We start from the raw sequence: 18,392 nt of genomic DNA, 5'->3' as shown, positions 1-18,392 counted from the left end.
ATAATCTGCCCTGTTATGGACTGGCGACCTGTACCCCATCCAGTGCATGCACAAGGCGATCTCAGAAAGAAAATACTGCCTTTTCACAAAAAGAAATCTCCAGCAGAACTAGATGTAGGAAGGGCGGCCATCCGCCTTAACCGTTTGAGGGTTCAAAGGATAGTAAAGAGGGGTGAACAAGCACCATAACACCAGGCCAGGGATACCTGCCGAGAAGGAAAAACACATGTTTATTACAAAAATAATGTCCTGTGTACATAGAACGCACAGAGAGCATTAGAATAAAGTTGCATCATTGGATCAGCTTGAGGCTTTTAAGAGAATTTTTGGGTCAGCCAAATAACAAAGAATTGCAGTTGCCCACTCTTGAAGTAGCTTATGCATGGATCTGTTTTTCTGCGTCACTCCAAGACAGGATGTTTCTTAATTTGGTAATAGTACAAAGATTAAAGAAGGCGGTCTGAGAAACCAGTTTTATATGTGCGTCAAAGGAGAGATCCTGCAATAACTCCAAGGTTCTCGGTTGCTGTACTGTAAGCCAAGGTAATTCTATCAAGAGTAACCACAAAACTAATCATTGTCTTCCTGAGGTGCTGCTCCAAAGACAACAACTTCAGTTGTGTATAAATTTAGAAGCAGAAAATGAGAAGTAATCCATGTCTTTCTGTCTTTAAGACATGCTTGTAGTTTACCAAACGACTGGCTTCATCTGGTTTAATAGATAAGTACATCTGAGTATCGTCAACATAGCAATGGGAATTTATAGCATGCTGTCAAATTATATGATCAATGGCAGCATGTAGAAAAGTGAAAAGACTTGATTTACTTTTTAACATTAGCTCTACTTCCCTATTATTTAAGGTTTCACAGGCAACTATACAAATTATTAAAAAAAACTTAAGTGAAATGATTGTTTTGAAATCCTTACGTTGAATGTGATTTCTAAAGTACAAAATGCATTTTCAAGTCATTTAATGTTTGTAAAAAGTCGACACTGGATTCAGAGAAAATCTTGAAATGATCAGGAAGTTTGTTTTTTTCTCCTCAAATACAATGTTAGTAACTGATGTGCTAAATGTATTAAAACACTTACACACCAGATATTTCACTAAAGTAAGTCAACATTATATGTAAATATAGATATATTACATTATATATTTAAATAAATTATATATGAATTAAATATGAAAAATTAACCATCACCCCAGAAAAAGTGACCAACATTTGACTGTGTTAAACTAATCTTACTGATAATATTTTTTTATTTGAACGCGCAACAGTTGCCTTGTTCCATTTTCATCTCATGCAAGGTGCTATTTATGAAACATGATGTGATAAACTATTGTTTTCAGTTGGAAAGTATGGCCAAATTATTCATGATTTGTAAAGGAGAAAAAGAAAAATTTGTAGAATCACAAGTCACACAGGTATTTCACTCACGTCAAAAGGTAATGTGTCATGTCATTTAAATGTCACCCGTGGTGAGAAAAAACTGTGGATAAAAACACAAAAGGTTTGCCTAATTACAAGGCACACTGCACACACCCTTATAACAATAATTCAAATTGGTAGCATTCCACCGTTGTTCTCAGTCTGATGTCATCTCAAGCTGTCGTCTATCTATAAAAAGGAGGCTGAATTCAGAAAAACCTCACACCTTCACTCACTGCCGAGGACAACACTCAAAGAAAAATCAACTGTAAGAACAATCTATAATGCTACTTTGTGAAATAATATCACTTCATTTGTATTTTTTTAATTTTTGAATAAGATGTTTATTTAGAATCTTGGTCTTTAAGCATGTGACTTTTTTTTTAGTGTTTCGAGCTAAATCTTTTCTCATTTTTTCTAAATTTCCCATTTCTCTTATTCACCTGTTTGAGGCATAGCTCATTTTAGCCCACATCAGAGTGAAATGGTAAAAAACTCAATTTAAAATATTGAAAGAGCAACTTTATTCTCAAAAATGTACACACTGAATTCGATCAAAATTTGTATCAAATACTATTTAAGTTTGACTGTATTTTTGATTGTTTTTTTTCCATCCCCGCATCTAACCTCATTTTTCATTCCTAACCCTGACCAACCATGGTTGACGAAGAAGTAGTTGAAATGTAGAACCATGAATGCTTTACACGTTCTATCATGTTTATTTGTGCCACTATAGAGACTATAAGCAGAAAGCAGTCTAATTTCTCCGTCCATTTCTGTAAATAACTGTCAAGCTTACATTTGTCTTATGATGATCATGTCCAACTTTTTTTTAGATACCAGAGAAAAGAAACAGCATCACCATGCTCGCAAAGATTTGTGTCGTTCTTCTTCTGTTTGTTGGTAAGTTTTGTTTTTTTACCCTGAAAGATTTCTATTTGAAATGTGGTAGTTGATGTGACATTGATCAGAACTTTTCTACATAAAACAGCCTGTTCAAATGGACAGAGCACCGCCACAGCAGCAGCGCCAACCACCACCACAGCTGCAGCAACCACCACAACAGCTGCAGCAACCACCACCACAGTTGCTGCGGCTAATACTACTCCCACCTCCTCTGCCCTTTTCAACAAAATGAGCCTGATCTCAGTCACTTTGGCTCTGATGCCACATTTCCTTCACTCTTATTGTTGAAGTTTTACTCTACGGTTCACAGCTAGTAATAAAAACTGAAGGAAAAGTATGCAGATTGTATCTTGTGTGAATGAGATCTTTTATGTTGTTATTTTTTTTATCATTTCATTATTTGTCTGTACAAGTGATGTTATCTAAAGTACATGATTCAAGCTCGTGCATGCTTTGATTTTTGTCAAAGTCTATTCTAGCCGAACTTTAATTATCTGAGCTAAATAACAATTGATGAGATATTATTGTTAATAGCAATGACGATATAAATGAATGATAACTGTATAAATGAACATGTAAAAATGATGCATGTCTGGTTTTGTACCAGCTAAACAATATATTGCAAAGTTGAATGTTTAAGTACTGACTTAAATAAATGAACCTGTAATTTAATAAATCTTTGAACTGATCCCTCACAAGCTCTATGTGTGTTTCTCTGGTCATTGTTCAGATTCATTCCAATGATTGCTTTTATTAAGTTGTAGAAATGTGTTTTTTTTCATCATGAACACTTTAGTCCACCATACTTGAGGGATAATTGTTGTATTCAACTACTGAGGTTGCTTTGTTGTTGCCACTTTTACAACAGATTTCTCAGCTCTGTGAACAGGCAGGACAAAGGAATACAGACACGTAGAAGAGTACACAGCAACACATTTAATATTTTTTTGAAACCATGAAGGTAAAAAGACAATAACCACAAGAACAAGGAGAATTTAAAAACAAACAAACAATCACACAAGCAATGCAAATTAGGAGGGTTAGGGGAGTAGGTAGAATTGTTTTCGCATGAATCACATGTTGCAGAGCAGATGGTGATGTCCTTCAATCTACAGCACAGCACTCCATCTCTCAGGAAAATGTGTATGTCAGTTGAAATAAATACAGAGCGACTTAATGAGGTAATGGGGAATAGTGGCATCCTAACACTCCCACCAGATCTGCTTAGTGGTTCATATAGATCAGAAGAACATTTCATCAGACCACAACATGTCCAAATTAATCTTGTGGCATTAATTTATTATTCAAATTTTACATACTTTTTTTTAAAATCATAAGTTGTAAGCTTGTTTTTTAAGGATTGAATAGAAAAAAGTTAAACAACTGTTTAGAAACATTCCCAATATTCAAAAAGCAGCCAGGCTCAAGCATGACATTTGAAAGTGGGTGGAGTAGCCGTAGCCTTTTTGTCCTCAGGTGCTTCGCTGTCTCAGTGTGAGCATAACATAAACAACAGAATGTTGAGATAGGGGGTGTCTTCTGGTTAACAATAAAAGAATGCAAGAATGCAGAGGCTGATCCTGGAAATGTTCTCACAATAGTTTGACAGTTAAAAGTTACCACCCCAAACAATAAAATGAATCTGTGAAAAAGCTTGTAACACAAGCTCACATCCTGTATAACATGAATACCAGCTTTTATACATGTGATTATTTTTTGTGACATCAAGAGACAGTCGTCTGGCAAAAGGAGCGAGCCTGTCAGTTGTTTGTGTCACAACTCGTAATTAGAAAGTTGGTTTACTTGTTACTTGTTGGTTTAACAACCTCTGGTCCATGTGTGAGACAGCAATTTCCTCAAAATGACATGTTTATGTTCTTGTGACAGCAAGCTTGGGAATAAGTAATACTTTTTAACAGTAATTTCTAAAAGTTGGTGTACACCCTTCAACGAGTGGCGATCCTTGTGACACAAATATCATAAACCGGAACTTTACAAGTAATGAACAAAAACACTAACAAAATAGATTAGGCTCCAAGAATGAGTACAGAGTGGGTTTTGCATTTCAGTGGAGCAAATGCATAATGACAATGTCATGGTCTTTCAGTTGTTGCGTTCTGGTTTTGACTGTCTTTTGGTTTCTGGGTTCCATATTTCATCTTTTTGTCATCAGTGTTCTCCTTGCACTTTAGTCACCTTTAGTCATATGCTTATTTTCATGTGTTTATTCTTTTGTGTTTTCTTCCAGTGTCACACCTGGTTTTCAGTGACTGATCACCACACCTGCTTCTTGTGTGTGGTAACCTCCTAAGTATGTAATATCCAGGTTTTTTTTTGGCTTGGTGCACCATCCTTGTCATAGCTAGATTTGCGTCTACCCTGCCTTAGTTTGCCATCATAGCTTCTTTGTCTTTCAGTGTTGTGTCCTTGCTTCAGCTCTGTTCTTGTATGTTTCGTCTGTGTCTCCTGGATCTCCTGCTGCTGCAGCAGTGTAAATTTGATATAAAATGAAGTCTAAACTGCATCTTATCTGCAGGCCTCCAGCACATGAACCTGCCCCACCTTCATTACTTTGTGATAAATATGGGGTAAACCTTGCTTTTGGAGCTCACTGAGTTCTGGGGAACTCAATCCAGTTTTTAAACCAACCTCATACTGTCATGTCAGCATAGTTTCTGCTTAAGTTCTTAGTTTTCTCGTGTTTTAGGTTCAGGTCTTGTTTTTAGTTTTTTCCATGTCCTGCCCTGTCATCAGCCTCACGTCCCTCACCTGTGTTTTCCCCATCGCTGCACTCAATCCCTAATCACCCTCCACAGTATTTAGTTTCCAGGTTCCCTCATTGTTTTGTCAGATCCTTAACCGTCGTCCATGCTCCAGGTCACAGTAAGATTGTATTTATCCATGCCAAGTCAAGTCTTTTGTTTTTTTTGTCACAGTCTTGTTTTGTTCACAGTCTTGTTAAGATTTTTGATATCCAGCTAAGCCGCGATTTTTGTTAAAACTTTTTTTGTGAAAATAAATTAAGTTTTGATTTCCAAGGATCTGCATTTCTATTTTATAACTTTTTTGTGATTTAACTTAATAGTTACGCAGTCACGATGGAGTACTTGTGGTGTGCAACAGTGGTAATGGCTTCATACACAGCAATGGTCTGAGTGTTACAGAATTTGTTATTTTCTTTTGCTCCATAGTGAAAAAAACAAAACCTCCACCTGAGCCCCGTACATGCACAGCTACAGACTTGACTTGTGATGCTGTAGAGACTGACAAAAACATCCTGGAAAGCACCAAAAATATGTCAAGATACAAGCCAGGGTGATGTTGCAGGACCTAACCTTATGTATTCAACTTTCGGACAGAGCCAAGCAAATCAACATGAGAGAACAAAAGAGCTGATCAATTATTGTTATTCATGCTCGCAACAATGAAACTAACTGTAGCAGTCACAGTGCCGTGTGGATTAAGAGTTTTTCAAACTTTGACAAAACCAACATTCTTGTGGGGGATGTTTACGTATGTGGATAAAAACCAGATATTCATTTTCTTTCCACAAAGGAAAAAGAGACAGAAACTGCCTAATTTACGTTAACCTTCTACCCTTTTGAGAGTTTTTGGGGAGTCGAACTCGCAACAGACACTCTCCATAAATTGGGATAAACTCGAATGAACAAAGAACCTTTCTGTTGGAGATGTTGGAGACTTACTATCTTATCTTCACCATAAATCGAAATTGACATTTTAACACCCTTTCCCACCAGAGAAAGAGACCAGATGGCTACACACGAACTGAGAAGACTTCACTAAGACTCACTTTTAGTCGAATCTTAAAACTATATTAAATGTGTTTGATAACCGTATACAATTTCTTTCAGGTTTCCAGCTTGATCACAAGACGCATATAGAGACAATTTGTACGATTCTGGCTTAAATTTTGACAAAGAACTGATCTTGGTGGAAAATGCCCAACCTGCCTGATGGAACCACATTGCCCCCTAGTGGTCTGCAGTGTTGATTAGTTGAACATTTAAATCCCCGAGGACTCAGTAAAATGGACAAGATATATGCAACAATTAACTTTTAACGATGTCCCTTCGGTATCTATTTGGTATTTGTTTGGTATCCCCATTGTTAACACAGAAAATTAACATTGTGTGGTTCACTATTCATACGTCACGATTTCATAGATATTCATCTGAATTTTGAAAGTCATAATCATCAATTACGTTGTGTGTTATTTTGATGTCTTTATATTGCAAGTCTATGTTATATCTTTAATCTGCATATCTTAACAAGATGTAGTGTTTTCAGAATCACCGAGACAAATGTTCTATGAGACGGAGTAATGGAGAAATAAGAGTTTCTTTGTCTCATCCAGAAATCCCCACATAAAAACAGATCATCTTACACAGACACCCAGGCAGACATTTACCACAGTTCAGGCATATCATTGGCTGAAAGAGTAGTGTAAGCTTACGTCACGCCCCGCCTCCGAGAATCAAAACCCGGAGCCCGCGAAAAACACACGCTTCTGGCTTCTTGTTTCTGGCCTCTTGCCTCTTGTTCCAGAAGAGTTTCAACCCAGAGTTTCAGAACAGAACAGAGATCACAGTTGCTCAGAGAGATTTGGAGATGATTTGAGAAGGAGAGAAGAGCTCACCAGAGTTTGGGAGTTTTCCCATAATCTCAGGAGAGAGCGGAAGGACGTGAGGATGAGCGATGCAGAGGACGACCGGAAGGAAGCCCTCCAGAACCCAGTGAGACCCCGGAGACGAGAAAGAAAGACCCGAACAAAGATAAGAACAGAATGAAGTTTTCCTACCCAGAAAGCCAACTCCAAGCAACCTGTTATTAATCTTCTGTGAACTTAAGTTCACTTCATCAGAGAAGCAACGGACCCACTGACACTCGGAAGATTTGATCATCTAACCACAGCCCTCGGCACCATCGTTCCCGTTTCCCGGTGAAAAGAAGCAACTGAGAAGTCCGCTAAAGTCAGCCACCACAACCAGGAAGGCCCAGAGAGCGGAAGAGAAATCCCCTCGGACCCCGCGTGGCCGCTGCCGTGTTCCGAGCTGACTAAGCAGAACTTCAGCACAGTAAGACCGACCCGTTTTCACCTTAAAGTGGGTTTGATGGATGTCTCGAGGCTTTCACAGAATGATAAATTAATCCGAAATGTCAGTATTTAGCGTCAAATAGTCAGCCAACCCAAACTATTTGAATACATCCAGTATCTCCCCATTCCCCATATTTTATTTTCCATTCACTAAGTGTTTTATATAATCACCCATATTCAATGCATCTCCTGTTTGTTTTAAAGGTTCATGTTTTGGTCATATCATTTTAATAAATAGTTCATATATCTATATATATGTTATAATCACAGATTGTGTCGTATGCTTTCTTTACGTAATGTCTGCCCAACCAAACGAGAACTTTCACGAAAGTAGCGAGATATGAGACTGATTATTAATTGATTATTAATTGATTATTAACTGATTATTAATTGATTATTAATTTAACATACCAGGATCGTAAGATTCTAACAGTTTTCCTCCCTGACTGTAACTTAAAGTTAAAATAACGGTAGGTGGTGCCCTTAATTCGAGGTTTAAGATAAATCCTTATATTTGATGCATATATAATTGCCCAATAACGCTACATAACTTTACATCTGTCTGTCATCTTGTTTATTTCTGAGCACTCTCCCGAAGTAAAATCTAATTTGATGTTTATTTTTGTCCCTTGTCTTGGACTTTTCCCTCTCATTTCCTCTCATGGTGTTGCCTCGAGTGTCTTCACTGCCAGGAGTTTAAAAAAAAAGAAAAAAAAAAAAAGAAATCTTATTTGTTATTACAATAAGTGGCTGGTTGCCTGAACTGGATTAAGCAGGAAATGGACGGATGGAAAATCTCAGCTCTTTGGCACTTCAAGGCAGGCTCAGGTTCAGGAATGTGCATAACAAAGGTTGGTGTACTTCAAAATGAGTTATAAGCACATGGTTTGATGGTTCAAAACGTTTCTAGTGTTGCTTTAACCTTATTCATATTAAAATGAACAGCAAATGCTGTTGAGTAAGGTCCTACTCAAATATCAGTTTATTGTTGTGCTTCTGAGTGTTTAGGCAGGTGGTTCGTGTCACAATAACATCAGTGAACCCTTTGCCGATTGAATGGTTCTCCTTTTTGGAGATGACTAGTTTCCCAGGCAGGCGTCAGAATTTGGCCCTTGTCAACGTCCCTCACATCTTTACATTTGCCCATTCAATTTGCTACCAATAGATTAAGTCCAAGAACCGACTTAATTTGCTGCCAAACATGTTCCGACCTCTTTGCAGGTGTCTTTGTATTGAAATAATCTTAATGTTAAGGCTTATAAGTGCATATCAAACAAGTTAATTTCTTAACAGCCTAAGCTTCTTACAGCTTTAGTGCTACTTCAGAATGGTCACACATCAGTTAAAAAAAAAAAAAATTTTGGATTTGTTTGTCAAGACATTGCAATGTATCAACGTAAGTTGTTCTCGTAACATTTTATTCTTGCCAGTTTAACCACAAACCCTTTTCTTTCCCATGAACATTGCTGTCCTCCTTACAGCTAAATAGCTGCTGCTCTGGAATTGATGTCATCAGTATCAAACGTCAAAGTGACATGGAGGAAAGATTCTAAAAACATGCCACATGACTTGCGGTGCAATAGCAACAGACCGGGCTGGCTCAGGCTGACTAGGCTCCTGTTCTATAGTTTTAGTTATTCTTCTTTGTATGAGAGTGCATTTCTTTTCTCTTTTTCTTTTTTTTTACAGTGAACTGCTGTCATTAATGTATTATTTATCATTATTATTATTTGGTATTTAAGTATGTGAAGTATTTTTGTGTTTTTTTGTGGGTTTTTTTGTTTTTTTTTCTTTGTGAAACAGTAATAAACACACACACACACATATTTAGTATTTATAATACAAGCTGTCACCTGCAACGATGAGCTAAAAAAAACAGTCATTCATGAGCCGGAGCAACGATACCAACAGGTGTGACGCCTTACGGAGCCTCCCCAGCAGAGCATGTTGACATTGATGTTGTTGTGTAACCATTTGGCTGCAGGCCATCAGCTGTTGACATTGCACAGATTCTTCATTTGCCTGACACATGCGGATCTCTGATCTAATACATAGAGCAGCAGGCTGTGTCTACCAGAGGTAGTTCTGTGCCAAGAACAAAAGAGGGCAGCATTATCCAGAGATCCCATGCTAGAATTCTGCCGCAGCAGCTTCTCATTAAGCAGCAATCCAAGTTTTTTTTTTTTTTTGTCAATGAGCTCTTATTGTGAACACGTATAGGTTTATTTAAAATCAGATCATTTGAAATCTTTTACTTTTTATCATATTGGTGTCTTTCTTTTTCAGTGTCCATGTTGTATTATACCAGAGGTGATTAATAAAACACTTAAGTGCGTTTATTTAAGGACTTTGTTCTGTTTTCTGCTCTACAAGCATTTTGACAGCTTGGGAGAGTGTTAATCATGATGATGCCTCTGTTGATTTACTTTAAAGCATTATTCAGGCTGGTAAGTGTTTCATACGACATCTTTGTTTTTTCAAGAAAAGAGACAGTACAAGGTAATAATTCATAGCTTATGTAGAATAGAAATGTCAACCTGTCAGGACAAAAACATGAAAAAAAGAAAAACTGTGAGCTGGAAGAGACATGTGTTTTTCAAGAACCAGAAATGGCCTCTGATGGTTTGCAGAAATGTCGAGGAGCATCTAAAGCAGGGGTGGGGAACCTCCGGCCTCCAGGCCGTATACGGCCCGCGAGACCATTTCTACCGGCCCCCAACGCAATAAAAAATGTATGTTTTATATATGCATTAATAGTATGAATAAATAAAAAATCAGGGAAAAAAATATCAACCGCCATATGTCCGGGTCAACGTCAGGGTCAGTGAATGCACCATGTGATACAGCGGGCCGGAGTGATTGACACGGATGACAAGTGATGCTTCATGGCGACTGTCAAGAAAAGAAAGGTGGATGCAGAATGCCGCGTATTCCAGGAAAAATGGACAAATGATTTTTTCTTTGTTGAAGTGAAAGGGAAGCCAGTGTGCCTAGTTTGTGGCGAGGCGCTGGCAGTGATGAAAAAGGCAAATGTCGAGCGCCATTACAGCTCGAAACATGCTTAACTCAACGAGTTGAAAGGACAAACGCGTTTGGATAAAGTTAACGCTCTTCGTCGGAGTTTGGGTGCTCAACAAGCAGCTTTCACACGACCACATACTAACAGAGAGAATATTACACATGCAAGTTTTGTGGTGAGTGAATTAATAGCTAAAAAGCTGAAACCTCATGCCGAAGGAGAGTTTGTGAAGGAGTGCCTCGTAGCCACCGCAGAGCTGCTCGCGCCTGACAAAGTGAAATTGTTTCAAAGCATCAGTGTGTCTCGAAGAACCGTTGCAGACAGGATTACTGATATGGCACAAAATATTGAAAAAACACTGAAGGACACTGCAAGAGACTTTGAGTATTTTTCTCTGGCCTGTGATGAGACAACAAACACAGCGCAGTTTGCCATTTTTGTCCGTGGGATTACGGCCGAGTTTGAAACAAGGGAGGAGTTGCTGTCTTTGCAAAGCCATGCATGGCACTACTAAAGGTGAGGATTTGTTCAATGAAGTTATTCTGGCCATGAACAAATTTGAACTGCCATTTGAGAAGTTGAGCGGCATCGCCACTGATGGAGCACCCGCAATGGTTGGCTCGCAAAAAGGATTGACTGCTTTAGTCAAAAAAGAAATGAGCCGTCTGAGTCTGGATCCAAGTGATTTAGTTGTATGCCACTGCATTATACACCAAGAGAGTCTGTGTGCACATTCCCTGAAGCTTAACAATGTGATGAAAACTGTTGTGTCCACCATAAACTTCATCAAAAGCAAAGGGCTGAACACCCGCCAGTTCAAGGAGCTACTCAGCGAGCTTGAGTCAGAGTACGGTGATCTGGTTTATCACTGTGAAGTGCGGTGGCTGAGTCGTGCAAATATGCTCGCACGGTTTTATACACTGCGGGAAGAAGTCAGACACTTCATGGAGATGAAGGGGAAACCTGTCATGGAGCTCAGTGATGGTAAGTTCCTCAGTGATCTGGCCTTCATGGTGGACATCACCAAGCACCTGTCAGAGCTAAACATTAAGCTGCAAGGTCCCAACCAGCTCGTCAGCTCTCTGATTTCAAATGTGAAATCATTTGAAGTGAAGTTAAGGCTGTGGCAAGGACAACTGGAAAGGGGAAACACTGTGCACTTTCCCACCTTGCAAGAAGAAAAGTGTGATGTTACAACTGAATATGCTGGTGAGTGTGCAAAGCTAATTCAGGCATTTGATGAAAGGTTTCATGATGTGAAAAATATACAAAGGGAACTGGACCTGTTTGCTACGCCGTTTAATGTGCAACCATCTGATGTGCCAGACAACCTCCAAATGGAAATAATTGAGCTGCAAAACAACAATGAGCTCAAAGCTAAGTACGCCAACCTCTCTCTGCTGGACTTTTACAAACTGTACGTTTGTGCTGAGGATTTTCCAAACCTGAGGAGACATGCCCTGAAGTTTGCATCTCTGTTTGGGACAACGTACCGCTGTGAACAGTTCTTTTCAAAACTGACACTTGCAAAGACTCGCTTCCGCTCAAGACTGACTGACCAAAACTTGGAAAACCAGCTTCGAGTAGCATCATCATCACTGCCAGCTGACATCAGATGCCTAGCCAAAGAGAAACAGTTCCAACCATCACATTAGGTGAGTCTGACATGCGTAGAAATGCAGCAATCATGAGGCTTAGTAAAACAGTAGTTATAGACTTTTTTCACGTCTTTATTTTGCATCCCTAGGTATGTGTTCATAATAGTATGCTCCTCGGAGGACTTTATAAAAATTGAAATGGCCCTTGATATGAAAAAGGTTCCCCACCCCTGATCTAAAGTTAATATGAGACGACACTTTGAAAGCGTTTTGATATTATTAAGTAATTGAATTCCAATTGGCTTGAATTGGACTTACTAAGTGCCTTGAGATGACATTTGTTGTATTTGGCGCTATATAAATAAAAATGAATTGAATTGAATTGAATTGAATTCATCATCTGGTGAACTGAGGTATATCCATATCCACACTGTCGTACAGGAAAGAGGCCTCTTGATAATAGATGGACAAAGAAGGTTAATTAGAAATATTAACCATGAGAACGTGTGCAGTAGGAGTGGGAAAATAATCAAATATTAGATGTAGATGTAGAAGTTTCCGAATCTAGTCAAAAATGTAAAAAATAACATTTCTTTTGAGAAGTTGAAGTCATGCATTGATTGATTTAGATGTTATGTGTATTCCCATTTGCTCTGAGGCTCTTTTGTGTGCGTGGGCCCTAAATTCTAACTTCAGAATAGAATTTTAAGCTCTAAAATGATCTCATCCCATTTATATTCCTCATAACCAAATGCTAAACATATCTGCCCACAACACTAAAAGAAAATAAAAAGAATAAAAGATTATTCAAGTTATTGCCGTGACTTATTAAACCATCTGTATTAAAAGCTCGCACATGGAAGCACTTTAGCTTCTGTGAAGTTCAACTATATTGATTTGGAAACACAACAAATGTGAGAAACTACATTACACGTTTGAATCTGGGGAAGGATGAAACAACAACACAGTTGTAATTGCTCCAGCAAGTAGAGTAAACACCTTGTAAAGGGTGAAGGAAATTATTAAACAAATTAACAAACCCCATTTGTCAAGGCATTCTGTCCATATTAGGCAAAGACATAAGGAGTTATGTTGCACACTTTGGAGTCGAGAATCTTATGTCACCATAACTATACACTTAATCATAGATTATTGGAGGATGAGCTCCAAACAAATAGTGAATGAGTATTTATTATACTACTCGTTATGAATAGCAGGAGGATGTCTAGGAGGTTAGAATTCTGTTTTTTTTTTTCTTCAGAATATGCAGACATCTGTATCAATTTATAGGTATGTTGCGAGGCCACATTTTTCTTTTTCTGTAAGTTCTTTTCTAACAAAAGACACTAAAAGTATATTTACTATGCATTGTTACAAATAGTGTGTTTTCAAAGTACCAAGTAATTACACGATGAGAAAAAAGAAGAATAGAAAAAAGATGGAGCATCGTGATTATTATTGCATTGCAGCCCACTGCATCGTAATCGAACTGCATCTATTTTCTATACCTGCTCAATCCGTCGCAGAGGGGCTAGGGTCAGTCACAGCCGTCATTGGGTGAGAGATACACCCTGGACGGGTCACCAGCCACACAGAGACAAACGAGAGAAACAACCATCCACGCTCACACTCACTCCTAGGGTCAGTTTGGAGACACCGATTAATCTAACCTATAATAACATAATATAAATCAATTTATGGAGGGTGGGAAGGAGTTGAAGAGAACCCACACATGTATGTGGGAGAACATGCAAACTCTACACAGCTGGGATTTGAACCAGAAACCTTCTTGCTTAGGGGTGACAATATTAACCACCACACCACCATGCAGTCCACTATCCATCTTATACATTTCTTTTGATTCTTGAGAATATAAATAAATGAACAAGTAAACATAACAACACACAGCGCAACTGTGTAGTTGCTATTTAAGTTAGAAAACACAAAATCTTTGAATATGAATCTAATGGAAGATTTCACTCACTTTGCTCTGACTAAAAGCTTCCATATTAACTTCTCAGACAAGGGCATGATTAGGAGCTCTACTGACCTTTTCACTGCATTCGTTATGTTAAGATTATTTGTTCATTTATTTTCCTTATCTACTTTATCCTTTTCAAAGTCAAGGGGTAATTGAACGGAGCCATTGTAGACCCTGGATAGATCACCAGTCCATCAATATTAAAGGTAAACACAACAAACTTGTGCTAAAGGAAAAAAAAAAAAAAAGACCAGACTCGGTGAATAATCCCTATAATCCCTATATAGATCAGTGAGCAATGCTGACCAACATGTCATTGGGGTCATCAGGTGGGAACCTCCTTTCATCAGTGTTTCGTCTAGTTGGGCCCACGACACCTCCAGGAGGCTAGACAGTGATCACTGGCGTCCCAGAGTCACCCCCCTAATGCCAGCCATCACTGCTCCTCACACCACAACAACCATCTTTTACAGCCACAAGCTACCTCAGCCTCTCACCAACTGCACACCAGCCACAGCGGGGTGGGGATGCAAACCCTGTTTCGGGTAGGGGGAGAAATAAAAGAGTTAAAGATAAGTAGGAATGGGATTCAAATCCTGTTTCGGGTAGGGGGAGAAATAAAAGAGGTATAGATAAGTAGGAATGGGATTCAAACCCTGGTTCGGGCAGGGGGTAATGAAAATATGGAGGATGCCAGAGGTGGAGGCAGGACAAGACACACTAGCAGATTCAGCAGACAAACTCACCTAAACAGTCCTACAATCACTAAAAATGCCAGCAAAAACAAAGCCATACAACTCACTCAAAGCCAACTCACCCAAAATGGCCGCCTGGTCAATCAAACAACTAAGTGGGAGTGCTGCAGGGAACATGAAAAAATTGTTTTCCAGGAATGCACAAACCTTCAAACTTTTCCAACAAAGGCACAGTGCAGATTTAGTAGTGCTGATAGTACCATGGAGGACACAGGAATAGGAAACATGCAATACCTGAATAAAACACAGTAAAACTCAATTCTAAAATGTCCTTACACGATTAAGTCAAATTTAGTGTCAACTCAAAAGGCTAAATATAAATGGTTTTCATTTAGGCTTGATTTTTATTGTGTAAATTGTTACTGAACTTAAGGAGAGAGCATTAAACTTGGCTGCTCTTCAAGAAGCTTTTAGAGGATAAAGACAAAACTGGAAAAATTCCCTCACTGTTTGTATAGGAGGTTGCTCAGTGTCAGACGGCAGAGCTGCACTGCCTCCTCTATCAGCTGCTTTTTACAAACAGCGACAATTTCTACATGCTTCTTTGACCATTGAACCTTGAACCCTTTGAAACACTGACCTTCTCGTCCAACCTACAAGCTGTTTTCTTAACTCCTCTTTGAAACAAACAGAGCTGTTTGTTTCCTCTAAGAAATTCCTTGAAAGCTGATCCCCACTTTTCACTCTACTCAGTCAGTTTGATCTTTTTTCATCTTTTGTGTTCTTTGATAGAGCCTATTTTATCGCTCCCAGCAGAGTAATTTTTTTCTCTTACTCTTCTCTGCTTATTTCTGCTTCCTTTTGTTTGTGAAAATCAGCTAAACTTGCAGCTTTTCAAGCATTTTTTCCCTTGGAAGTATGAGGTCTTGCCTCTCTGCATTCTCTTCCATTTGCTTTGCCCATTGGTTGCTGTGCCAACAGCTTCAGGCCTGTTTTCCTTTGAGGCCCTCTGCTTTTGCTTCTGTCGCTGTTGAGTTAAGAGAAAAGGCGAGAATCATCAAATTGGCTGCTTTGATGTTTCCTGGCACCAACAAGAGGAGAGTTTTGGTTTTAAGGAAGAGCCTGAGAGAAGGTGGGAAGTAGTTAGTGGCATGATTTATTCAAAACAGCTAGTGTGGTTGATTTTAAGACAAAACAACTATATACACTCACATACCGGCGTGCACACACTGTGTAGAAACCGTTTCTTCCTTTCAAGGTTATCTCTAATGAGTTATGTTGTCGGCTGAGGCAGCAGCAGCAGAAAACACAATAACAACACAGACTCGACAGCACAGAAACAAAAGCCGGCTGCCGTGAAGCATTCAAACACTCAGTGAAGCAACGAGAACTCAGATCCGATCTGATCTCTCTCTCTCTTATCTCTTCAGAGAGTTCCTTGACTTCACCTGCTGCTGACTGGACAGGGAATTACACCGAGGTTACAACCAAGTACAAACATGGAGTTTTCATCAACAAATATGGATTTTGTTTCTTTTTTTGTTTCACACAAGTTATTGAATTCACTGCTATAAATGATCTACTCGACTGCATGACGTGGATGTTGCTGAAAATTATTCACTGCACAAAATAAAGTTTGCAGTGTGTTTACAGTCATTCTTTGGTTTCGAGCTCTGTATTCAGTTTGATGCCCCCGTATGTAGAGGTGCTCAGGGGACATAACAAGGCATAACAAAACTCACCAGTTTGATCATGATATTATTATTTTCCTTTGTCCTCTGCAGATCTTAATTTGGAGAACCAATATATGCTGAAGATATCAGACATCACAGAACTATCACATGACACTACTTGTACTAATGATAATGTTCTGCATTTCTGCATCCACTTTTCCCTGCAGATATTTCTTTACCCTCAGGACAAAATCTACATTTTTAAACACTTGCAACTTTCCTATAAAACACTTCAATTCCACAAGGGTGGCAAAAAATTTATGCAAAATCCACTTTGTCTATGTATATAAACTTAATCATGTCTCCCTAGTGTATGTAGAAACCGTCTCTCCATAGATCAGAAAATGCCTCTAAATGAACCGTTGTAGTGTGCAGCCCTTTGTGGTGTGAAAATGGGATATGGTCAGACGCTATTATGCATTGCCCACTGAAAGCCCGCTCCTTATAATGCATTCATTTAATTCTTCATACAATTTCAACAAGTCACATGAAAATGAACACACTTCACAGCTGTCATTACCTGACATTAACTCGAGGGTCCATTGTGATGGGGATCAAGCCTCAAGTGGCCAATCATGAATCTGCAGTGTATTATCTATTTTTTTTTTTCCCATTTTATTTCAAGAAGTTTCTGCTTAACTCTGATGTAAAAATATCTTGCGAGGCATGCTCAGGGCAGCCACCAGCATGGCAGCAGTTTTGGTGTTGACTGCAGGAGAACTCAAGAGTCTCCAGGCTTTGATGATGGCATTTTCCCCAGAACATGATAATCCCTACTTGGTTAGTTTTGGCATTTTACAAGGTAAATTTAGCAAACACAGACATAGCTGTGTTTGATTTGAACTCTAGCTCTGTGTGCTCACATATATGCTGTTTTTCACATAAGATGCTTCTTTTGTCAGACAGCAGAAAAAAGTACAACATATGAACTTAAAATAGGCCCATGAAGACTAAATTGTTAACAAGTTATAGCATTTACATGTAAAATAATTAATCTAAGAGAATCTCTTTTTTTCTCATATTTCAGATCTGTGTCACTGCTCTGCAGTCAAATTAATGTGTTTTGCTGTTCCTGATATTTGCCTTAGAGACTCTACCTTGACCAGATTGCAGGCTGCAGCATTTTCCATGGATTAAAAGACACAAAAAAATGAAAGAGTCTGGGATAGATTTAGGGATACGTAAGCATAGTTAAACAAAAGATGTGTGGCATTTCAAGCTGAAACTTAAAAAAACAACACATTTTTTGGGAATATTTGAGTTATTCTTCAGAATATCAACCGATTCAATTTAATTCTGTAAGTGATGCCTTCACAACTGACTATAAATATGGAACCTTTGGAATTATTTTGCATTACAATGAGTATTACTTAAGGATTAAGGATTTTAAAAACATGTCAAATATGACACTGCTACTTTCCCATAAATTGAATACAGCCAAACTTATTCCAATTTTCTTCAAAACAGTTCGATTTAGTATTATAATATTTTTATAAATAATGTCAGTTGGGAAAACTTTTTTGCAAAGTTAACTAATAGATCACATTGAATCTTCAATTTATTTCAAATCCCTGTCTTGAACATGCAGTACTAGGCAATGAGGGACAGTGTAGAGGTGAACTCCCTTCAAACAGACTGTCAGCAGAACCAGTCTCAGGACTTAGGTAGGAGGCCATCTGCCTTCACCGATTGGTGGATGAGAGGACAGGACAGAGACCCAGAGACCATTAGTGGAGATATATGACAGATGAAGAATCTGTGAAGCCATTTGTGTTGAGTTCGAGTTACACAAACCTCTAAGCTTGGTTACACAACATAGTTGTTATTGATGTTGCAATGCTGGTGGAATTCTGTTACCAGTTTAAATGCTCAGGATGTTGCAGAGTAGCTGCAGGACGAGTGTGTTCATGTCA

The 18,392-nt window shown here is 38.6% G+C and overlaps 1 protein-coding gene and 1 long non-coding RNA gene across 2 annotated transcripts; both read left to right on the top strand.

Annotated features, from left to right (window-relative positions):
• Positions 1 to 1,652: 1,652 nt before the first annotated feature.
• Positions 1,653 to 3,021, top strand: LOC142368069 (uncharacterized). Its single transcript, XR_012767239.1, has 3 exons — positions 1,653 to 1,699; positions 2,268 to 2,334; positions 2,423 to 3,021. It is a non-coding gene; the product is annotated as an uncharacterized LOC142368069 (long non-coding RNA).
• Positions 3,022 to 10,969: 7,948 nt separating this feature from the next.
• Positions 10,970 to 12,127, top strand: LOC142368255 (general transcription factor II-I repeat domain-containing protein 2A-like). The gene has a single exon (XM_075450380.1). It carries the CDS (start codon positions 10,970 to 10,972, stop codon positions 12,125 to 12,127), a length of 1,158 nt encoding a protein of 385 aa, XP_075306495.1.
• The last annotated feature ends 6,265 nt before the right edge of the window (positions 12,128 to 18,392 follow it).

Source organism: Odontesthes bonariensis, chromosome 18, assembly GCF_027942865.1.
Source record: "Odontesthes bonariensis isolate fOdoBon6 chromosome 18, fOdoBon6.hap1, whole genome shotgun sequence".
Classification (NCBI taxonomy): domain Eukaryota; kingdom Metazoa; phylum Chordata; class Actinopteri; order Atheriniformes; family Atherinopsidae; genus Odontesthes; species Odontesthes bonariensis.
This window is presented reverse-complemented; position numbering and strand designations above follow the sequence as displayed.

Excerpts from the sequence above, each read along its gene's own strand:
- LOC142368255 (XM_075450380.1), top strand. The coding sequence starts at position 10,970 with ATGCATGGCACTACTAAAGGTGAGGATTTGTTCAATGAAGTTATTCTG.